The sequence below is a fragment of the Brachyistius frenatus genome, unplaced genomic scaffold (genome assembly GCF_029030835.1).
Source record: "Brachyistius frenatus isolate BFR_SWC_R1_liver_20210118 unplaced genomic scaffold, ASM2903083v1 Contig_5, whole genome shotgun sequence".
NCBI classification, from domain to species: Eukaryota; Metazoa; Chordata; class Actinopteri; family Embiotocidae; genus Brachyistius; species Brachyistius frenatus.
Window position 1 is genome coordinate 4,216,303 of NW_027210604.1, and position 23,454 is coordinate 4,239,756.

A 23,454-nucleotide genomic window follows, 5' to 3' on the forward strand; every position below is an offset into this window, starting at 1 on the left:
TAAATTTTTTATACAGGCTATAATTTGAAGAATTGATCAATGCTGTGTTTTTGTCATTCTTTATGTATCAGAAGCCAGATTATAGAAAGTGTGGTGGATCTGTTCAGCAAAATAATATAGCAGAGCAATGCCAGAAAAACATTCCAATCTGATGTCAGTGTTTTGTGGTTTAGCACACTGAGGCAGGGCTCAGTTTATTTCTGATACTCACATTGGGAATAAAGCCTGGAGGAAGCTGTTTGCTGAGTACAGCGTCCCAGTTGACGTCTGACATGTAGTCCAGATCCTGCAGCTCTGCTAGACAGGAAATGCGCTTCTGGACATCTATGCACAGTAACTGAAGGAGACAAAAAGGATTAGAGTAAGAACAATTAACCATGGGGGAAGGCATGGCTGAAAAGTTTGGGGTAGAGTCCCCATTGAGACATGAGCACATGTTTGCCCTGAAGGATGTGTCTGAGAATGAGGACATAGGGACAAAGGGGTTGGAGGTAGAAGATACTGAGGAAAGGGACATGAGAGTGAGAGGAGACAGAAGGAAAGGAAGGGAAAATGAAATACTTATAGAAAGCAAACGGTGATGAGGAGACTTCAGCGGGTTGTGAAGCATGAAATATAAAGGACAAATATATTGAGCGTGGAATTTTCCCCATACATTCTTCACTTTCTTTATATCCCTCTCTCTCTCACACTCTCACACTCTCTCTCACACTCTCACACTCTCTCTCACACTCTCTCACACTCTCACACACTCTCTCACGCTCTCACACACACACACACACACACACACACACACACACACACACACACACACACACACACACACACACACACACACACACACACACACACACACACACACACACACACACACTCCAGTTCCCTCCCTCATACACACTCATATCCACATGCAACTGGAATGCCAATGAGCTTCGAGGAGTCTAAGCACGAAGCAATGCAACAGTTTGACTGCAGTGGATCGCTGCCAAGGCAAAACCCAAATGCTACAACGATAGTGCATCCTGTAGCTTGGCGAGTGGCTTCACCGCAACAAGACAAATAGACTTTATGGAGTTCATCGTGGACAAACTGTTGAGAGTTAAGAATAGACTATTACAACATCAAAATTATTGTAATTAAGGAGGAATATTAATAGTATTAATTGCCACATAACGCTGCTCTGTGTCTTTGCACTGTTTTCTCAGGGTTGTGTTGACATCTTAAATTTACAGTGTATATATATATGTAAGTGCTGTCTAATAATTACACTGTGACTCGCCAACAAGACAGATTTCAGTTTCTGAATACTGACTGCACTTGATTATAATTCTGAAGCTGCACTGCATGCAATCACGCTGCAACAGTGAAAGTGACCTCCTAATTAAGATTCTGTGGCTGACCAAACAAAGTGCTGCTCTCAGATATTGATAATTGTCTTCCCAGAGGAAATAAATATTAGAGAAAAATTCAAACTATCTTTTACAAAGTTGCAAAGACAATCACTGGTGGTGAGAATGTTATGGGGAAAAATAAACATCAGTGCATAACTTTATTCCTGTATTACATGCAGTACATTTACTTTTCTGAGAAGAGACTTCATCTCCAAAGACCAGGCTGCTGGGTAGCTGGGATGGACCTTGTGGAACGTTTGAAGGATCTCATTAGCAGGTGTGCTGGACCTCATCACATACGGTCTCTGAAATGAGGGGAGGAGAGGGGGGGGAGGGGAGGAGACGAGATGTTACAGACAACTTGTATTCATAGTGCCGGTAGGAGTGTTTTTGATAAAGTATGTGTCTTTAAAGTTTGCTCCACCCTCGGTCCCCCTTCACTCTCTCCTGCTCTACGTTTTTTTTTTTTTTTTTTTCTCACGTTCACCTTCTGGGGAACCACTCTGCACTGATAGGGACAAATGACAGGGAATAAGGAGCTTTCTCAAAACACAACATAAATCTCTCCACCTTTTGGTGTGAGCTGATCAGAGGGCTGGCTGGAGGTGGGTGGGCATAAATGGGCAAACAATCTCTTTTTGACCAACACTTTTAGTATTGTTGCTTAGTCAGGTGGTTTAGGAGTGTGAAACAAATTGGAAGGAACAAAAGGAATATAAACAATGAAAGAGAAGCGTCATACAACACGGGTGTCTCACCATTCTCTGTTTTTATTGCATTTATTATTAAATGTATGATAGCAGTTAAATTCCAATTCTGCAGAGGTTCCACACACAGAACAAATAGGGGGAAGATAACCAGTGATATATTCCTCCGGAGTCAGAATTTTAGAAGTGAAATGGTTGACATGGCAGAAATTGGCTCATATATTACAATTTATTTTTATTCTTTTGTTAATTTACCATGCGGTTTCTGTGTTTTTTTCTGTGCACGTGGAGAGGTTTAATTTAATTTTGAAAACTACAAAGGGTGAAAGAAAAGTGACAGTGACTGATCTTGGGGGTCTGGAGAGATGCCTAGCTACCCTGACCTGTACTTGTAATCAGGGCTCCCACCCAGCAGGGAAGCATGGTTAGAGCGAGAAGTTAAATGATGAAGTGAAAGTGAAGCATGGATGTAGTTAGAGGTGGTATAGGAGCTTGAGAGAGAGAGAGAGAGAGAGAGAGAGAGAGAGAGAGAGTTAAAGTTAAAGTTGAGAAGCAATTGAAAGATGCCTGGAGCTGAAAAACAGTGAGCTGGGAAAAGGTTGAAGAAAACTCCTAGGAAACTGTAGGATGAAGTAAAAATGAATAGTTTGAGAGAAGGTGAGGAATGTGTGCAGAGAAAGAGGGGTGACAGAAAGTATGGCAGATGAACTTAAGTGGAGAAAAAAAAAGTAATATGTGGAAAGAGAGAGACATGGAATTAAAGTCTGAGTCACTTTCTGTAATTGTTTGGTGTGAATATGTGTTTAGCAATCTGTCCTGAAGGAGAGAGGTTAAAAAAAAAAAAAAATACATGAAAATTGTAGGACAAAAATGACAACCCATGGGGCTGAAGGTAGTTTTGGAGTTTTAGGGGTATAAATAACCTTCATGGCGGACTTAAGATATTTCAGCGGGAAGGAAGGTGTAACTGTGAGGTCAGAAAGAGGACAACATGTATTTTAGAAAGCATAATGAAAAGTGATGAGGTAAAATAACTGAACAGGTTGATGGAGAGGGATGAGAGGATATTGCAGTGAAACTGTAGGAAATTATTTCAGGAGCACTTGATGATAGCTCCAGATCAGTTTCGGGTCCTTGTCCGTGTAGACAGAGGTGACTGTAGTTTGTGTACTCATCATCCTGAAATATGAGAGGAATTTCTGCAGCTGCAGTCTAATTTGACTCCACAACGAACACGCATCTTTCAGCTCCGAGACTCAGTCCAGAGTAAGAAGATTGAGTGAAAACATTATGTCCTGTGTTTATTTCCATGACATCAGAATTAAACTCCTCCAGATGGGACCAGCACAAAACAAATAAATTATATTTTCAAAATCAATTCCAATTAAATGGTCCTTGGAATAACTCGGGTTCTATTTTCTCGTTCTCCGACAGTGATTCGTCTCACACCATGACTAAACCGTTAAACATCTTCCCCTCTAAGGTCAATTTAAATGTAAAAAAAAAATCAATTACAGCTTCACCCTCCTTTTGTTTTGTGGAAGCCGAGGACTTTCTTTATGTCTGATTTCCTTCTGACAGGACTTTACTAGCACTCCCTTGCAGGTGTCTTATGCTTTATTGACTGAAGTTGAGTGCGTCAGGCCACATTGAAGTGATTTCAGTTGTGGACATGTGTGTGCGTGTCTAAGTTACCTGTCCTCGTAGTAGTTCATAAGCTGTTATCCCCAGTGACCACCAGTCAACAGAGAAGGAGTAGCCAGGGTGAGACCCCTCAAAGGTCTGAAAAAGCTCAGGAGCTGATGGACAGAAAATATTGTACAACATAATTAATACATGATGGCATTTTTATATTTCCTTTGTTAGAAATGTGAATTTTGATACCATTTTCCTGTTTCAAGGGCTTTTTTTTGGTCAGTTTATTTTAACTGTAGCCCTTTTCAGACATGGAATACATAACATACTGTATATTGTTCCATTTGTTGTTGTTTTTTCAAACATAGGCCTGTTAGCCGGTACTTATATGTTCTGGCTTTATTCAGACAAAGCAGAAACGGCTTGCAGTGTTTGGCATGGAATTGTGATTGATTTTAAGACTTTGCCATGGAAGCCTTAATTAATGACCATTGACAGTGCAGAGGACACTTGCTCCCTTTTCTCTCAGCGAATCACCTCATTAATTTTCTCATCGGTTTTATCACTTATTAGATGGGGACGTCTGCCGCTTAATTTTCATGCATTTGGCATGGAGAAAAAAAAACCCCATAATAACCTGGGAGATTATGGATGTCAGAAGGGAAACATGTCCACGTCTGACTCGGTCAGGCTGCCATCGTGACTTTTATGTGCAGAATGTACAAGTGTGCTTATTGAGACATGATGATGTAAATCTGTCATTATATTTATGTTCAAGTCATAAAAAGGGGGCTGGTGAAATAGAATAGCACATGGTGTTTAAGTTGCTTACACACAGAAAAGGCTGAGCTCATAACTAACCGCTGAGCATTTGTTGTGATGTTAGGGATAAAAACAAACCATACATTTAATTGTTTTTGCCAGGGGTAAATATTAATTATTGGGATTTAATTGGAAGCTAATATAGCATCAGATGATCGCTTCAATGAATAATTGATAACAACAACAAAAAAGAAGCTATAAAACCTTTTCAATTAATTATGTTTTTTTTTCTTCCCGTGAAAATGAATCATCTATTCTAGGGAAATATGTTGTCAAGCTGTAACATGATTTCAAATGGTCAAAAAAAAAAAAAAAAGAAGTTTCATGACTCATATCTTACCCTTCCTTCTATAAATCTCTCTCAGTATTACAATCAGTACTGTGAGAAACATACAGTCCACTGTGAAACATGCAGAGACTTACAAACCCTGCTCCTCTCCTTCAGGTCTGATCTGCTTTCTTGCTGAGGAAAAAGTGCAGTTTATCGACTGAAGCCTCTGAGAGAGATCGTGTTTTTACTTTTTCCCAGAGCACCCATGAATTATCTATTATACCTCAGAGTATTCGCCTGAAATCCAACCACGCATGGTTACAAGATCGTTCTCCATCATGAACACTCACTTTATAAGGGAAAAAACAGACACGCACACAAACAATACACACGCAAACCCCTCTAGCACACACACACACACACACACACACACACACACACACACACACACACACACACACACACACACACACACACACACACACACACACACACACACACACACACACACACACACACACACACACACACACACAAACATGTGCTGCCTCATCCGTCATATCCCCCCCTAAATCCTGTTAGCTCCTATCTGATGTCTCAGGAGCTGAATCCACATCAATGTGATCACTACTGTACTTATGAGTCATGATGAGGTCGACTGCAGCTGTGCTGAACAGGATGTTTTCTCAGGGCAGTAGTACTTTCTTTACAATTAAATAAATGAGACAATTAAATATGCCTCAATACTGCATATTTCTGGAAATAAGAAAAGACACAAAGGGAAGAAATGTCTCCTTGGTCATTATTTAAAAAAAAACCAACCTTGAAGATCTTCATTTAGTTCACTTTGGCGACATCTTTGGCAGTAAGCCATAACTGCAGCTATATTTTTGGACTTCACTGCCCAGATTTCCAAACAATGTCACCTGTGTGATGTCAGTCAGTTGGCAGTTAAAAAAAAAGCGAGTTGCATTATCCCCGCCCATACCTGGGTGATGGAAAATGCTTTACTGTGTGGTGCTTGTTGTCTTTGCTACAAACACTCAGCTCCTTCAGTTTGTAATATTCAGTCACCATTGTGTTCCCTCATTTGGCCATTGTTTGATGATTTCCGTAGATTAATGGTCATGGATTCAAACTTTTTCCTCGCTTCTTCTTGTTGTCCAAAGTGTTCAATCGACAAAATCTTATATCCTTACCCATGTATGGTTTGGTCCCAGCGATGGATGTTGCTTTTAGGTCTTCTTTTACAATGGCTGCAATGTTGAAGTCTGTTAGATGGACGTGCCCTGTAGAACAGAGAGAATCCTTTACCTTAAAGTCACACAAGACGTTTTTTAATATACATTTACTGTGTCTATAAATCCTGAGGCGGTAATGTGCTTTCAGATCACAGAGCTCTGTTTTCATTATTAGTATAAGCTGGGATTTCAGTTAAACTTTAAGCTTTTTCTTTTAGAATTAAATTCAATCGAAGCTTAAACATGGCAGATTATCTCCTTTGTATGTTGCTTATGTGAGTGTTAGACATGTAAAAATGCGTATCAAGAGAATTTTGATAAAGAACACAATCAAATGTAAATGTATTTATTGATGGACGTTTTGTGTTATATTATGGTGAGAGGTGGAGGTGCAGCCTCAGTGGTTTCCAAAGTCAAACCGTTGACCTGTGTCTCACCGTGCTGCAAGATGGCCCAGAGTTTTTGCCACGTGCGCCGAGCACACACTAATGAGCTGTGTGTCTGTGTGTGTGTGTGTGTGTGTGTGTGTGTGTGTGTGTGTGTGTGTGTGTGTGTGTGTGTGTGTGTGTGTGTGTGTGTGTGTGTCATACTGAGGGAAAGAGCGAGGGAGTTTTTGCCGCAGAGTGATTGTTCGAATAAATGTTTGTCCCCGCTGACCCCATCAACACATAGTGAGACCATACAAGCAGTTGACATTAAGGCCCTCAAAATACTAGAACTGCCACTACAAATCTGTCCATGCAAAAAAAACAAAAAAAACAACTCCGCTCTCGTCTCGCTCTTTGTTTCCTTCTCTGCTCTCTTTCCCTAGTTTTTTGTTTTTGTCACCATGCATTATCACACATTTTCTCTCTGTGTACCCCCCCCCCCCTTTTCCCTCCTCCCCTCTCTTCTCCTCCCCTCTCTTCTCCACTTGCCTCTGATAATTTTCTCTGTCCACTTCTTATTATGCAGGTTTAAATTTTCTTTTTCTTTGATAAACCTCATATCTTTCTTCAACCGCTTTACGCTCTTCTCTCTTTAGCCCCCTGTGTCCTTTGCGGTTTGAAAAATGCTCACATTTATTCAAAGCAGTGTTTTTTTGGGTGACGGAAGGCAAGGGAGGGGCGGAGGATTGGTTGGGGGCTCTGTTGATATAACAGAACCTTTGTTAATGAAGTATGATAACTGTAACAAACGTTCAGCAGGACTGAAACCTCAGCTGACACTTTAAGTGACATTAGAGTAGGGCTTCTTTTATTTCAATCATATTTTCCTGCCTCTGTCACATACTTTTCTCTCTCATTTTTTTTTGTCTTCATCTCTTTTAGCTTTGCAGAAGACAGATCTAGGACAGCAATTTTAGATAACAGCCAATGGGAAGAAACAGACATTCGTCATCAAAATGTTGGGCCCAACAGTATGTAGTCGTAAAAATTGTCCTTCTGAGATCAGTTTGAAACAGATTGATTGATACCAGTCATGGTCCATTGCTTGGTCAGTTCAAACCTCGATGTTTGGAGCAGCACAATGAAAACCAGCAGCAGATGCTTTTAGACTCGTGGTTTTGCTCCTGTATCATTCATTGTTAATTTTACAGCATTAACTATGCATTAAGGAGTGTTTGTTCGGCAACAGGAAAGCTATGTCTCCAAGACAACCACTGCATAGTGTCGATTCTTGGTCAGAGGGGGATTAAGAGACAACATTATGGAAAATGTACAGTGCATTGCTTTTGTCAATGGGATGCTTGCTGGTTACAGTGAATGGATATAATAAATTAGTGGTCCCTGATTGGTTTGGTCCAATATGAGTTAAGCATATAGTGGATCACAAGTAGTACCATTCCCCGCAGTTCCTGCAAGTGAGTGTTTAAATGTGCGGCCACTGAACAATGGTCCAGCAGGAGTGCTGATGGCTTGGTTATCTAACATATTTTCCTGGGATTACCTCCACAACTGTCGAGATTTGAGCCTTAGGTTATGTCACTCCGCTGCATAGCTCTTCTATTTTTAATTTCTCTTTGCTTGTTCGTACCACAGAAACCCCCACCACCCCCCCCATCTCTGATGACAATAACACATACTTTATGTACACACTTTACGTGCGCATGGAGACCTTCAGTGTGTGAAGCCACTGGAAGAAGCCACTTTTTCTACATTAGAGAGCTCTGTGCTTAAACACTATTGTGGAATCTAATTAAGATAACATCAGTGAACAAGGAGACTTAAACTGCCAAATCATAATAATTAGATGATGACCTTAAAACCTTAATAATTCCCCGATTACGCTAATAAAGTCATCAGTTAAGCTTAAGAACACGTTACTTAGCTAATGATAATGTTTCTCCACCTCCAAGTGGTCATGGTGGCCAAAATCACGCTCGTTATTCTTACTGAAGTCAAAACATGTTCACGTGTATTTTTATGAAGGCATTGTGCTATTAAGATGGTTTGTTGACATAGATAGAAAGACAGACACCACCATGACAACAAAAATGACATAAATGGCAAAGCATTGTCATATTAGCTGGCAGCTGTATACTTCTCATACACTAGAACAAGTCTGCTACCCTGAAAACCACCTGGTTTCTCTAATCCAGAGAGATGACAAGATAGCTTTGAGAGTCACATGGGTGTTGATGCAGTAAATATATGCACAAGCACTTCTTTGTGTTTGGTTGGTACAGGAAGAGAGACCTGTGGTTTCAACCACAATATTCTTCTTATGCACCGCCTGTCTGTTTTTGTTGGAAGCATGCGTACAAACTCGTGGTGGATTACCTAAACTACGGCCCACTTGGAGCTTGTCTGAGCATTCTGGGGCTACGCCACTTAACAAAGCAACATCACACGTGCATGGGTAAATTGTTTTTGTCTATATGGAGCGGCTCCGGGAGGAATAGAGGCGCACGGGTCAATTCCAGCTTGCCAAAATTCACCTGTGCAGACGCAAACAGCTTGCTACCCCCCTCTGATACCTCATGTTGTTTTAGACTTCAGTGAGGAGGTAAACTACAGGACTGTGCCAAAAAGCAGAGCGTGGGGAGAATGCATGAGGAGGAGAGAAGTGCTTACTGAGTTTGAAAGGACACGCACACATACAGAGAGAGGGAAACCACAGGTGAACGTCTGTTGTCCTTTGGAAATCAGGCTGAGGCTGACAAAGCTGCCTTTCTCTCTTCCCTCTCCCTCCCCCCATCTTCAATCTCTCCTTTTGTTCTTTCCGCTTTATCTCCTATATGTCTCTCCCTGATTGTCTATTCTATTTTTCTTCATTTGACAAATCTTTTTTTCCCCAGAAATGTTGGCTCATCACTTTCCTCCTCCTTGTCTTATCCTTGTGGCTCTCCCTGTCTGCCTCCCTCTCAGCTCTCTGTCTGTCTTTGTCTGCTTCCAGTTTGTAGCGACAGCAGTGCTGCCATCCCACACATCCCCTCAACTCTCTTGACCAGCTGCCCAGTGCCCTCTGAGATCTCAGGACGTTCACGGGTGTGTCTGAATATGTGCACGTGTGCATACTACAGTATATCTCAGGCTGTTTTGCATGGTTAGGATAAATATGCCACAGTATAATTAATTAGTTAGTTATTCATCACATTATTCCATATACAGTACAATTGCTCAGCTTATAAATAAAATGTAAAAAATGTGCAACATAACTTGGACTGTGTATTTATAAAATTTAGATCCCATCCAATATGCTGAAATTGTACTAAGGTCTAGCAACCATGGACACATAGTGTCTTGAATTATCTATGGCAGTTTTATAGAAGCACAGGTGGTGTTTATGCGCAGTATGACATCATCCTATTTCAATACAAATGCTGTATAATGTAACTTTGTAAAGGAGGTCACTGTCAAATAATCTTTAATGTGGGGTCTATTGCCCGTATACGGTAGAAGAGTAATTCTGGGTTTGATTTAAAATATAACTATACTGTTATTGTATGTTACCTCTCATGCTCCACACATCAGATCATTTGGAATATCAAGAAAATGCTTCATGTCACTTAAGAATTCTGCCCATTTTGTTCACGCTACTTGTTACTTGTTACTACATCTCATGCAAAAAAAAAAAAAAGTACAAAAATTACACATTGTTGTTTTCAGGGGTAAAATATGCCAAACAATTTTTTGGCCAGGCACAGCTTTTTATCACTGAGGTTGCCAGCAGAGACTCCTTTGATTCACAGGTCAAATTGTGTGTCATATACATCATGACACGAACATGGTCAACATGATCAAAACTTATTTCTTGTTCAACATGCCTGTGCACAAAGCCAGGGCAATAAAAAAAAAAAAAAAATCAGTACTCTCTTTTGGGTTTGGATGAACTTCAGTAGCCAACACAGAGCCCTGACCTCCACCAGCTCCTTTATCACCTCCCTGACTTCACTAAAGGAGCAAATCCCCACAGCGTATTAATGCCCATGGTTTTGTCTCAACAGTGTTTGTAATGCCCACATACTTTTGGTCAGGTAGTGTAAATGTGCATACTGAGGATGTTTCTGTAGGATTTGACGAAAATGACTCATAATATATTATACTTAAATATTCATCTTGATTAACATATTGATGAAAGATTTTACAGGGTTTCTTTCTGCCGCATTGATTTGCAATTGTCCCCCTCCCTCTGACATACAGTCTACAAAACACACACACACACACACACAGTGCTTGCTCTGTCTCTTTTCTCTGTGTATGTGTGTGCATACGTGTTTGTCTATTTGTGTTGAACTGAAGACTGACACTAAAACCTAAGATGAGACTCAATCAATCATTCAGAGCAGGATTTTCGCTTACAACAGAGAGGAGACATGATGAATATCACCTTGTCGTTCAAACTCCTGTTGTATCACTCAATCTTATTTCATCCAATAGTTAGAAGAAAAAACTACCATCTAAATGTCACAATGCTTCAACCTAATCAGACTGACAGTTTGAACAATACAAAATCTAAAGTAACTTGTGCAGACCTTCTCTGTGTTGCATTTTTCCAAAATAAATTACGATATGAGGTATTTTTCTTCGTTGCGCTACAAGGCCTATCCAGGTAACGGCTGTGAAATATGCAAAAGTGATCCCAGAGGTTGGAGGTTGGAGGTTTGGTGAAATCCTTAGTCAGACGTGTTTAAGTCTTGAATTTGGGATGATGAGTCAAGTTAGGTCTCTGAGTCAATTAAAATTTTCATTACGTATGTTAAAAACAATTATAAAACCTTATAAAATTGTATTATAGCATTTTTAGACTTTGATTACTCCTATGTGAATTGTTTAGAAATATAATTAGAAAAGATGTCTTACCATGTTCATCCAGTAGTATGTTGTCAGGCTTTATGTCTCTGAAAGGGGAAACAGAGAGTACACTGGAATTAGGATGTTTTTTTTTTGTGTAACAAGCAAAATCAGGAGCAGAAAGTATTTTTATTTTATTTTTTATGTAATATCTGCACAAATATTTTTTTAAATAACTACAATTCATTACTGTTTGAAGAACAAGCAAAAGTGGGAAATGCCAATTTTAGCTTCAACCTGAGTGCAACAGTAAAGATAACAGTAAAGTAAAATATGTAAAGCAAGAATAGGAGAAGGTTATTTTAGAATGAATTGTTTTTACCTAAAACTACCTACAATTATGTCATTTTTAACTTAAACGTTTGATTATTTAAAGCTGAGAAGTCCAGGGTAGTTTTGGTGTGTGCACTTTTGTATGCAAGTACCACAATGCCAGCTGAATGTAAAGTGGGGCCTAAAATGGCCTTAACTCTGGACTCGGCTGTTCTTGTTCCTCTAAATCACTGCACACATTTTCATTAAGATAGTTTCTCATGATCCGAAAGAGATTTCCCTAACTATTTTTATAAAGCTACATCATAATGTTGTGCCTGTGGGTGTCAAACAACACGATTGCTTATTTTTTTAAACAACCAGATTATATTATTATATAAAATGACTTTGACCTGGATCTGCCACCCTATCAGTTAAAGTAAATGTAGGAAATAAGAGATGGAGAGTTTTGCTTGCGCAAACTTCAAGATGATTTCACCACAGGAGACACAGATCACAACACTTAAAGAGAATAAGTTAGTTTTTCAATACATTGAATGCACTGACAAACAATCTTCTTAGCTGTTCAAGTATGAAAACTCATTAATGGTAACATCAGGCATCACACCTCCAACTTCTGTCCAAATTAGACAATCATTTTAACTCATTACCTTCAGTTAGTGTCCGTATCAGAGCAGTCAGGGAAAATATTCAATAATATCTGCTTTAAAGTAGTAATCTACAAAATTATTGACTTTAGTTTGTTGAAATATTGTCTATGATAAGGAAACAAAGCTTTGGTTTGTATTGCGCCTCCCACAGTTCACCTGTAAATAAAACTGTGTGGGTTGTAGTCTGATGTCTCATTCACGGCTGCTGACGACATTTGAGTTTCCGTAGGTGGCACTCTCGTCTCTGTCTGTCCTGCCAGGCAGGTTAAATTGCTCGTATTAATTACTCTGTTATTCTATACAAACCACATTTCTGCAAGCCTTAAAAACAAAACACTTGCCGTGCATCAGTGTAATACCTAAAACTGAATGCACAGGTCATCAAATGTAAAAGCCTGGTTGGCTATTGTGTTGAATCATTTCACTTCAGTGAATGACAATAAAAGGCACATATAATACTTCAGATTGAAACTTTAAAATGGCTGATTGTTGCACCAGTGTTGCACCAGGTGTGTGACAAAAACAAATGAATGTCTAATACATTCGAGGGAGAACAGCAGGTAAAGTTGTGGGAGTTGCTGAGACACCCGAGAGGAGGAACAGGTGTCGACTGTGACTCTTCCCAAAGTCACAGCTTCTGCTGTTTTTTTTTTTTTATCTTCCATGTTTGTTTTTTTACTGTCTTCTCACAGGTGTTTCTTTCACTGCACCTATTTTTTATGTTTGTTTGATGCCACATACATCTACACAGCATTCAGAAGGCCCAAATGGTACACTACATTGGACTGGAGCAGTCTGTTCTTTGAAACATTATTAGATGTCCTTAAGACTTTAATCTGGAGAGATTGTATGAGTAAATTGTATTAGATACAGTATGGTGTACAGGAAAAATGATTCTAATACATTTTTTATTTTATATACATATAGATGTTTGTATGGATATTTCTATCATACACATTGCTTTTTAAGTAGACAATAGCATCTTTATCAATATTTCAATTATTTTTTTTTATTCCTCTGTATTTGTAAAGGTGATATTTTTTGGTTCTGATTTCACAAATTTGTTTATACATACACCCCTTTCCAAACTGTCCCTTCTTCTCTCTAATAAAGAGAAAAGTGCATTGGAGATTGTCTATTGAATAACCACCATAGAACCATAGAACGTCAATTAATAGGAAGGAGGGTGAATTTGAACAGATTACAGAGAAACTCGGACTGTGGATTCCCACACAGTGACATGAAGGCAACGATACCAAGGTCCCTGATGATAATCAACCACTTCAAAGAACAGTCCAGTGCCCACTGATGTCCCTCCTGGCCCCTTGTTAAATTCAATGCAGCATTATTCTCCTCTTTTTCCTTATTTTCACTGATCTTTATCTGTCCTTGACACTGTTAGCTTTCTCTTTTTTTCATACCATGACATTGCCTGTGCAGCTCAGACCATCATAAGCGCCTAGAAACATCTTTGAGTTTCACGTGTTTCACCCCGGTGGGTGCTAACACACGCAGAAATGTACGACGATAAGCCATAATCAAAATATAATCTCACCAGAAAATAATCCCATCTGTTACTTTGTTTTTCAATCTGAGTGACAGAGATGGTGGTTTATTTTGATGGTAACTTTGGAGACTGTAATTCATGATGCTGTTGAACTGTACTGGGGGGGGGGGGGGTTACATATTATTAGGAACACCTCTCGGTATAACCCAGTACAGTTCAACTGCACCCCAAAATACAGTCTCTTAGTGTTGCACCCCAGTGGATTTAATGTTATGGCTGCATCGGTGTAAACTCTTAGCAGTGCAGACAGGCACGCATTAAATACTAGATGTTGTCATATTCTGATAATGACCATCCTATCCTAGGTCGTATGACTTCTTATCTGAGCAGTGCATTTGATACTCTTGTATGGCTGCAGACCAAAACTAAAAGTGTGGAAGGATGCAGTGTGTCCTCATCTCCTCTCTGTTCTCTCGTCTCTGGAACGTATCCCCTCAGTTCTAAAAATGCTTTGAACTTGAGAAACGATATTCAATATTCAGAGCCCTTCTCAAATGTTCCATTTGTGCTTGATGATAAAATGCAGCATTCATTTTGACATCAACCTGACCAATTGAAGACATCTGAGACATGCCCATTGCGTGCGCATTACCTGGGATGGGAACATCACAATGATATTTTTTAAAATGTTTTGCTTGTTTTTTTTTTTTTAACATGACTTGATTTGGAATGAGGCAAACCTTGTTTTGTGGGTTAAAATAAGGGTTGGGTCATTTTGTATAACGTTCCGTTGGTAGATACGTGGTTTGTTGGAATATAATCTTACACCATACAGATTTTTAGGGAACAAAATGGCCAATATTAGCAGCAATAGGAGTCAAAGTGAGATGCAGTGTTATGAAAGTGGTGGATTTTCTGCAGTAAAGGCTCACAAACGAGAGGGTATTTAACAATTTTGTTATCAAACAATAACTCTTACACCTGCAGGTCTTTACACTTCCAGTGTATCAAGCTGAGAGCAAAATCTGCTCTGAACATACCGTCATTTATACATGTGGATCCGGGATAATCTGTGGTCACACAAAAATGAGATTATAGCTGATTAGCATTTATTATTTTTAACAGGAAAAGTCCTCAGCTGTACTCTGATATATTGTGGACTGGCTATATGGGAGTTTCCAGTCCTCCTTGCATGTCTATGCATGAGAACATCCAATCAGGGCAAAGATATCAGGTCACCAGGAGTCCAAGGCTGAGTCTATATATTTTCAATAAATGGTATCAAACTGCCGTATAAACTTTAATTTCTTTGCCAGATTTGGTGAATCACTACATTATGGCGACTGCAGCTCTGTAACACACATCCTCGGTGTTAGTGTCTCCTCTAATTAAGTCTACTGCCCTATAGGAACACAGCATGATTAGCATATCAAAGGCCACACTGACCTGTCCTTCGTGTGTGTCGGTGCGCGCACGCGTGTTTTTTGTGGCACACTCTATAGCAGACAAGGACAACCTGTAGCATGGAGCTCTGCTCTTGGGTGCTTTGGCAGATCGAGTGACGCAGGCCCAGGTGGGGGTGAGAAAGGTCAACTATGTAACCCTTAATTAGCTGACATTTGCCTCAAAGGCTGGCACTGAGGGAGAGAGGAGGGGCATGTGTCGCTGCTAAAAAAAAAAAAAAAAAAAAAAAAGCAGGCCGCAAGTGAGACCAAGGAAGCCTCTTTTATAACTAAATGCCACGCTGTCATTGTGAAGCCACAGGACCAGAACGGGCCGAGGCACCTGGCTCAAGAGAAGCAGCAAAGCAGCAAGTCTCATCAGGAGGTGTTGCGTGGTAAAAGTCAGCGATGTAGAGGTGATGGTGTCAACATTAATGAGCTATTTAACGTGTTTTAGCTTGAACACACTCTGTTTACAGTTTCAAAACTGCCATGGTTTGGAACACTAGCTAACACTGGCAAGTCTGCAAACAGTAATACGGGAGCAATGGAGCAGAGCAGGCTGGAGGATGTGCGTTAGGGCATGACATGTACGTCTCTCAGACGTGTACTGTAATGGTAATTTCTGTTTGATTAGAGTCATCTCCAAGGTGAGGATGGTAAGTTGAACTCTGGGATGTATAGGACAGACTGGGTGGGGCAGCTGCATTTTGTCAAATAAAATACTTGCTGCTGCCATCAGTACTTTAGAGAATCATTGCCAGTTTAATAAAGACTGTACATTTACACTAATACTATTGAAATAAATGTGGATTTGGTGTTAAGTTGCTCTTAAAGAGAGATGTGGGTGGCATGATGTAGTTAAGATGTGTTCTTTAAATACATTTCCAAATTGTGGGTCAAGCTATTTAACACAAATCGGACACCGTGTGTACAAAAGGTACAATGTATGTATACTTTTCAAAATTAGGATTATTGCTATGACAAGTAGTCTATTCATGACCTTTTCTAAATACACCATGGTATAAATGCAAGAATTTCCCTTCTATGAATTGCTTAAATTGTTACAAGATAGGTTCAACAATGAAAAATAACGAGATCTGTTTAAAATAAAACAGACGTGAATGAATATATTCGGACATCCTCAATGAGCTCAGCCGCAGGGACGTGAAGCCTATTCTAACAGTCAGAATCAATACTCCCAGTTTCTCAGTTGCATTCAGTTTATTCATGAATAAAATGTTGTTTTTCTTTCATGCATAAAAGAATTATCAAGGAATTGCCAACTAAACTCGTACTATCAAAAATACTCATAATGAAAAGTAGGTCAGATTGCTCTGTAATGATGCCGAGCTGAAAGAGCAGTGCTAATATTCACAGGATGTCCGTTTCCTGTACCCATTCATCCATTCCTGTTTTTTGTTGTTTTGTTTTGTTTTGTTTTTGGACCATACAATCTCAGCCACAGGATGATTATGGTTTTTATTATGGTCAGAAAAAAAAAATATGTTCAGTGTTCTTCTATAGGTGCACTTTACCAGAGATATCATCTAAATTATACTGGATATAATGTAGGAAATTGTATGTTTTTGACACCGTTACAGTTTTTTTTAATCAACTAATTGGCTTATCATCCATTACTGTCGTAAAACAGAAGACATGAGACAGAACTTGCTCGCTTGCTAATTTCACGCAGCAGTTTGTCATATTTTTGATTACCTGGGATAACTGATGTCAGCATCTATTAGCACTAAGAAACATATTGGTCTGTTGCAGCCAGGGAAGGTGGCACGCTTGGCTCGGTGACGTGTCTACTGATTTGCAGGCATTTGCAACTTTAAATAAACTTTCCGGGATGATAGTAAAAAGGCGTTTGAGATGAAAGACTTACACGGATCTGTAATCTTGTTCAGATGAAACAGGACAAAAACACTTTGGAAGTGCTTAAATAATTAAGCCTGTAGCAGTGTGAGACTGTGTGGTCACCTGGGTTTGGTCTAACTGGTGTAAACCCAGACCCAGTAGGAATACTGTGCACTGACAATCTCTAATCAGAGGTGTCATTCTTTGACACCGCTATAGTTAATTAAATTGTAGCTCTTTAGGTGAACATTTCCCAGTCTGACTGATTTTCTTTTTCTTTCTTCTTTTTTTTTTTCCACCTTAGAGTAAAACATGAAGAAAACATGATTTTCCAAAGCACTTTACATGGGAATTGACAGCTGTGAACTGAGAGAAACACGGAAGAAGATACAAAGTAAATGTATAAAATACAGACAAACTGAGTGAAAGGGAATTTGAAGAAATGTTTTGAGACTTACAGGTCAGACTAAAAAGGAGCTATAAAGTCAGACAGTTTTACATTTATTGAGTGAGAGAAATAAAGAGCTATAGCACTAAATAAACAGGAGGAATAGTGACAATATGAGAGAACACTCAATGTATGGGGCTATTATTAGTGGATTCATTGAGAAATTTAAGTGTAGATTCAGTGAGAAAACTTATAGGCTAGAAAGATGGGGGTGCGAGGGGGATATAGAGCTAAAAGGGTAAATTGAGCAAGTTGGGTAAAATGGATGAAGTGAGCAGTAGAACAAGTGAACAATGGAGATAAAAAAGTGGGGGCTGTTTCTTATGAAGGATTGGGACGAAGGGACAGGGTGGCTGTAAGCTGATCCTCTTGGCTTTTCTCTCGGTTGACTGGCCCTACAAGCTATTAGCAGGATCTAATGGCCTCATTACAGCCTGCTATCAGAGGCAGAGGGGTAACTGAGCCCTGTACCTGGTCATATGATACTGCACTGATACTGGAGTGGGCCAACACGCCTGAGAACGGAGGTTTGTACACACACGCGCACACACACACACACGCGCGCGCGCGCAAGTCACGCTACATATACATGCTGACTCGCATATGCGGAAACCAAATAAGCACACCTGTCAAGTAGAACTGTTTCTTTCCACTAGGTTTGAACTGAGAGGCAGAAAGGGCTCCTGGGAGATTCTTAGAGAATAAGAGACTTTTTCTGACATGTTCTTATAATAGGGACAAGTAATCCACCAAATTTGCTGACAAAAACACTACGACACATCCTGTCTAAAAATCAGTCCACACAGTGATCTTTTTTTTTTTTTTTTTTTTTTTTTACCACAGTGGAGCTTAGGGCAGTTGAATATGTTGTCAGATTTCTTTTGAATATGAAAGATACCAGCTTATGAGTGCCAAACTTATACAAGATGGGGTTTTTTTTTCTCTCCCTTTTTTACCCCTTAAAATTTATGTTCCATGTTTTTATTGAAGAAGAGAAGGTCAAATTGTCGAAGAAGAGAAGGTCAAATTGTCAAAAAAGACTTCTTTTCCAGCGATGTTATGCCAACTTTTGGCACTTTGGCACTGGATCAAATGGCTGCAGTTTTCATTACAGATTACCAGACAGTTTTAGCCAAAATGTAAAATAGTGAAAACTGTCCCACACAAGTTCTCAAAATAGCAACATCTTTAAATTACTTCTGATCAACAGTCCAAAACCAAAAACACATTCAATTACATTTTTGGCATTTTTGCCTAAAAATTACAATTAATCAATTAATAAAACCATGCAAATATTTTGAGTAATCGTCTAATCGTTACAGTGTTACTTCATAGTTTTTAATGCTTGGTGCTGTGGACACATTTCAAATGGCACAAAAGAATTAAAGGTCTGATACCGAGCCCCAGTTACATGATGTCATTTTTTTTTTTTTTTTTTTACAGGTTTGCGGTTTGGGATAAAAATGTCAAATTGATGATTTATTTTCTTCCATATAAAATGTTTAAGTTAGTCTTTATTTAATTAAAAAGGAAAAGAAATCCATAGCTGCTACAGTGAAATCGGTGTTCCTGGTTTTCTGGACATAGATTGCTGGCAGTTTAATCACAGGCTCTTTCATTGCTCTGCTGCTTTAGTCGCTCTCTTCCCCACTCTGGAATAAAAGCGGAGAGCTGTTTCGAGATTGTGACTCTCCCTCTCTGTCACAAAGGAGAGTCGAGGAGCTCTGGAAGCCCCAGAAAGCCTAAAGCTCTGCTACATCACACACTCAAAACAAGCAGTGCACACACATGAACACAGAAATACACAGCTCTTGCCTGGAAATATGCAAACACACACACACACACAGATGCACACAGTGTCAGAATCCCTCAGTACCGACGCCCACCAGCGATTGAAGAGCAAGTCAGACAGCCACTGCCTTTGAACGTGAATTGAAAGCCCAACTCGAGCCACAGAGGCTAACAGCTCCATGCCAACAAACTGCTGCTTCTCTCACTCGCTCTTTCTTCTTTCTGTTAAAGGAAAGCTGCTCTGACAAGTGTGAGCGTGGCACAGGTGTGTCTGTACCTGTCGCCTTTTTTATGCACACGAGTAAACATTCCTTCGTGTGTATGACGGTACCAACTCTTTAGCTCTGAGATGTTCATTCTTTATTTATCATCAAATACCGAGTTGGGGCCGTTTGACGAAGTTGGGCTTGACAAGTCACCGGTCGAATACGGGGCTGATGTTTGGGAGTCGGAGAGCGCCAAGCAGACAGTCGGCAGTGAAAAGCCAAGGCCAAAACTCACATCACAATTAACAGTTATGAATAATTCACCGAGTCAGAAACATTCAGAGTGTTACAAAAAAATGTCAGCTCTCTCCACCCTCTCTGCTTCGCTCTTGACTCTTCATCGCCGTCTTCCTCTCCTCGTCTGCCTCTGTGACTTCCTGGATACACTTTTTTTCTGCCAAAATCTCTCGTCGTCTTTATCTCCTACAGGCAGGCACGTGAGTTAGATACACAAGCAGGCAATTAGGGATCTTTTTTGGAGCAGACTTGCTGGTAAACAGTCTATCATGTTCAGAGTGCAAACCTCCTCCCTTCTTCTAATCTGCTGTTGTGAGCTGGGCTGAGCTGAGAGAGATTTTCTACAGCGATAATGCTCGATTCACCATTTTGTGGTGGAAATCGGAGAGCTGGCACCAGCTGGCTCCTTAATCTGTATTTATGAAATATGAGCATATAATTTCTCCCTCCCTCTCTCCCCTCCCTCCCCTCCCTTCTGGTTCTTCTTTTTCTTCCTCTGCTGGGAAATAAAACATTAACACACTCCATGAATAAAGAATACTTCACTTGAAGACATGACAAACGCTCCCCATTTGGAACAGCTGATGGAGAGTAAGAGTAACGACTTTGTCTGCCGACATGCAGTCTGCGGTACTATATATTATCTCTTCTTTTTAAGAACCATCCATGAGAAGACCCACTTTCTTTCACCTTTAGTTAACCAGTTAGGTAAAGTAAGACAATTGTTCCCTTTTGGCAGCTTGACAGAAGCCCTCTTGAGGAGGAGAGGGATGAAGGAGCAAATAAATTATTTGAAGCAAAGCTATGCCTGTGCATTTCCCTCTGAGAAAGAGACAGGCCCTGCACAACTAAGACTAAGGAATGAGCATGCAAGAGAGTAGAGCATGGGAAAGATATTAAAGTACAGGAGGTAGTGAAAATATCACATGGTGTGTGTGTGTGTGTGTGGGGGGGGGGGGGCGAAGCGTAGCGATAATGAGAGAGATTATGGGGGAAAGGCAGAGTATACTGCGTGAAGACACAGGGAGAATAGATAAGAGCTTGAAAAATAGAATCCTCCTTGGCTGAAATAGGCTGGCTGTTGCAACAGCTGGGTCTCAGTAACCCTCAGTTCATTTAATAAGAAATTTTTATCTAAATATATTGACCGGTCCGGTTCTACAAAAAGATCAACAATGTGCTCCCCGGCCTGTTTATAATACTTAGTCCCACCCCATAGTTCCAACTGAAGATGAAAGTCAGTAAAACATTTATTATTGTTACTAAATGATTGAACTGGACAGCTAGCAGCAGCAGTTTTTTTTTAATTTTTTTTATTCACTGGAATACTCCATTAATGGCAACCCGAGAACCACGCCATGGTCAATTAAGGAGGTGCACACATTACTCTGTTAAGTTACAAACACAAATATCCCCGCAAGCGTGTGTCGTGTCTAAGATGTCGTCACAGTAGTTGCTTCTTGTCACATCGCTATAGTAACATTGCTGCATTAAGGGGGTAGTGGAAAACAAAATTCAGAAAAGTGCCTGATGCCAGAGATTTCGTAGAGAAGAGCAGTAACCAGCGGATAAATTCTACAGTTTTGATTCGCAAAATTTATTTCCACTTTAACTGTAAACAGAGGTTTTTCTGAGGCTGCGACCCATCTGTCAGTTTGATAAAAGCCAAACAATCAGTCCCTTAACGAGCTTAATGGGTAGAGTGTTTCCTAAATTAAACACTGTGGCATATTGACTCGTTAAAACGTCTACTGGCTGACAACATGCAAGTCTTTCCATTACGAGGATTCCAGGAGGCTTCAAAATGCACCTGAGGATTTATCCGGAGATAATTGTTGTTAATGTCAAATTGGCTGCGGTGATGTAAACTTGCACACTCACACACACATGCATATGCCTTCCGCTGTCACACACTTGCCATTTATCTTTCCACTTGTTTGGAGAGATTCATCAAGTCTCTGAAGATGTCAACTAATTGAGACTCAGTCTGTTGTTAATAATTCAAACTCCCCACAGAGGATACATGACACGCCTTAGGGAGAGCATATTCTGAGCGTGGCGTCTCAAAAAACATATGCACAAAATAATTATATAGAGGAGAAAAGACTAGAAATTGGCTGTAGAATGGCACAAACAATGACGGTCTCACATCTCAGATAGGTTTTCCATCTGGCCGCACTCAAGTGTGGAAAGAAATACGGCCGGGGGGGAAAGATGCAACATCAGTGGATCCTTTGGGGATTTCCAGTCGTGAGTAAGTGGAAAAGCACTCAACTGATACTTGTGTTTGTCACCTGAGGCTACAGGTTTAAATAAACCAAGACCACCTACACAGTTTTCTACGGTGAAAAAAAAACAAAAAACGTTATAAATTCAATTTAAGTTTTCAACTACATCATGTGGCATTGTAGCAGCACACATATTCAAGTACGGTAGACGATCAGTTATTTGCTTGTGATTTCTTGTGTAGCAAGAAATCGGAGTCACCAGTAAAATGGAAACGGTGGTCAAGTAAAGACACATGATATATGGGGATACACAGTCTCTCCTTCAAATCATTCTCAGTGTTACTTTTTCATCTCTGCATGTGCATGTAGATGTTGGTTTGCAGTTTTTGAAAAATTACAGAAATGGTTGGACACAGCTCCCCCTAATCCAATATCATAAGCACGTGAAGAAAGGGATTTGACCACCTGACAAGCAGACCTCACGTATTTTCATTATAAATACTACCAAATGTGTTAATTGTCCTATAAACCTGATTAAAATCCCTATTTTATACTGGATAATGGACATAGTGTATAATATCTGCTCATATATGAAGTTAGAGACACTCCCTGAGGGACTGGTATTACTAGTATTTTAAATAATATTTATGATTGTTTTTATTAGTGTGTGCAATGAATGCTTCAGGTGAAGGACTTGTCTTGTTGTGAACTTCTCTCTTGCAAAATGGATCTTGATTTGATTGAAAATGACAATAAATCGCGCTTTAGTAACTAATGTGGACATCTAGCCATCATCTGGAACAAACTATTGCCAAGTTAATTCTGCCTTAGTCATGATCAAACTTCACATAATTACCATATCGTCATGTTGCATGTGATTAATGTAATTATCATCATCACTCTAATTATCATCAAAGACCAGCGGAAGGAGAACGTGTACATCCTGCCTGTGCACACATATAGACAGGTGCTTACACATACAAACACATTCTGAAGGCTTCAAATGCTGTCACTCGCCGTACCAAAATCAGCACGTCCACATCTTAGGAAGGAAATTATATATTCAATTTCCATAGAGATGAGCTGCGAGTTACTTTCAGCCCGTCTTCCTATTTGAAAGTAATGAATACAGATTGAAAAGATGTTGATTCCGTCTAAACAAACGCCCCCAACACCTGCACATGAAGTGGCAAGTCTGTCCTCTCCGGGACTAAAATAGAAAACATAATTCAAAAAATGATATCCCTCCATGGACGGAATGAAAAAGGTAATTATTAATCCGTCCCATTTATTCCTCTCCCTCGCTTTCATGTGGAGGTTCAAGAGTGTGGACAAGAGCAAGTAGCCTGCTTAACATTAAATGGTGTAATTTGTTATCTGGGGGTGTTGATAAATTACTGTTCTCT

At 39.8% G+C, this 23,454-nt stretch overlaps 1 protein-coding gene across 1 annotated transcript in view; it reads right to left on the reverse strand.

The window, feature by feature from the left end:
* Window positions 1–23,454, reverse strand: part of stk32a (serine/threonine kinase 32A) — a 60,305-nt gene that overhangs the window by 12,257 nt on the left and 24,594 nt on the right. The window contains exons 6-10 of the mRNA XM_069718046.1: window positions 11,353–11,390; window positions 6,026–6,115; window positions 3,794–3,897; window positions 1,580–1,696; window positions 212–337 (exon numbers count right to left, since the gene is read on the reverse strand). Of these exons, the coding sequence (XP_069574147.1) occupies window positions 212–337; window positions 1,580–1,696; window positions 3,794–3,897; window positions 6,026–6,115; window positions 11,353–11,390 (475 nt within the window). The remainder of the gene's footprint in view (window positions 1–211; window positions 338–1,579; window positions 1,697–3,793; window positions 3,898–6,025; window positions 6,116–11,352; window positions 11,391–23,454) is intronic.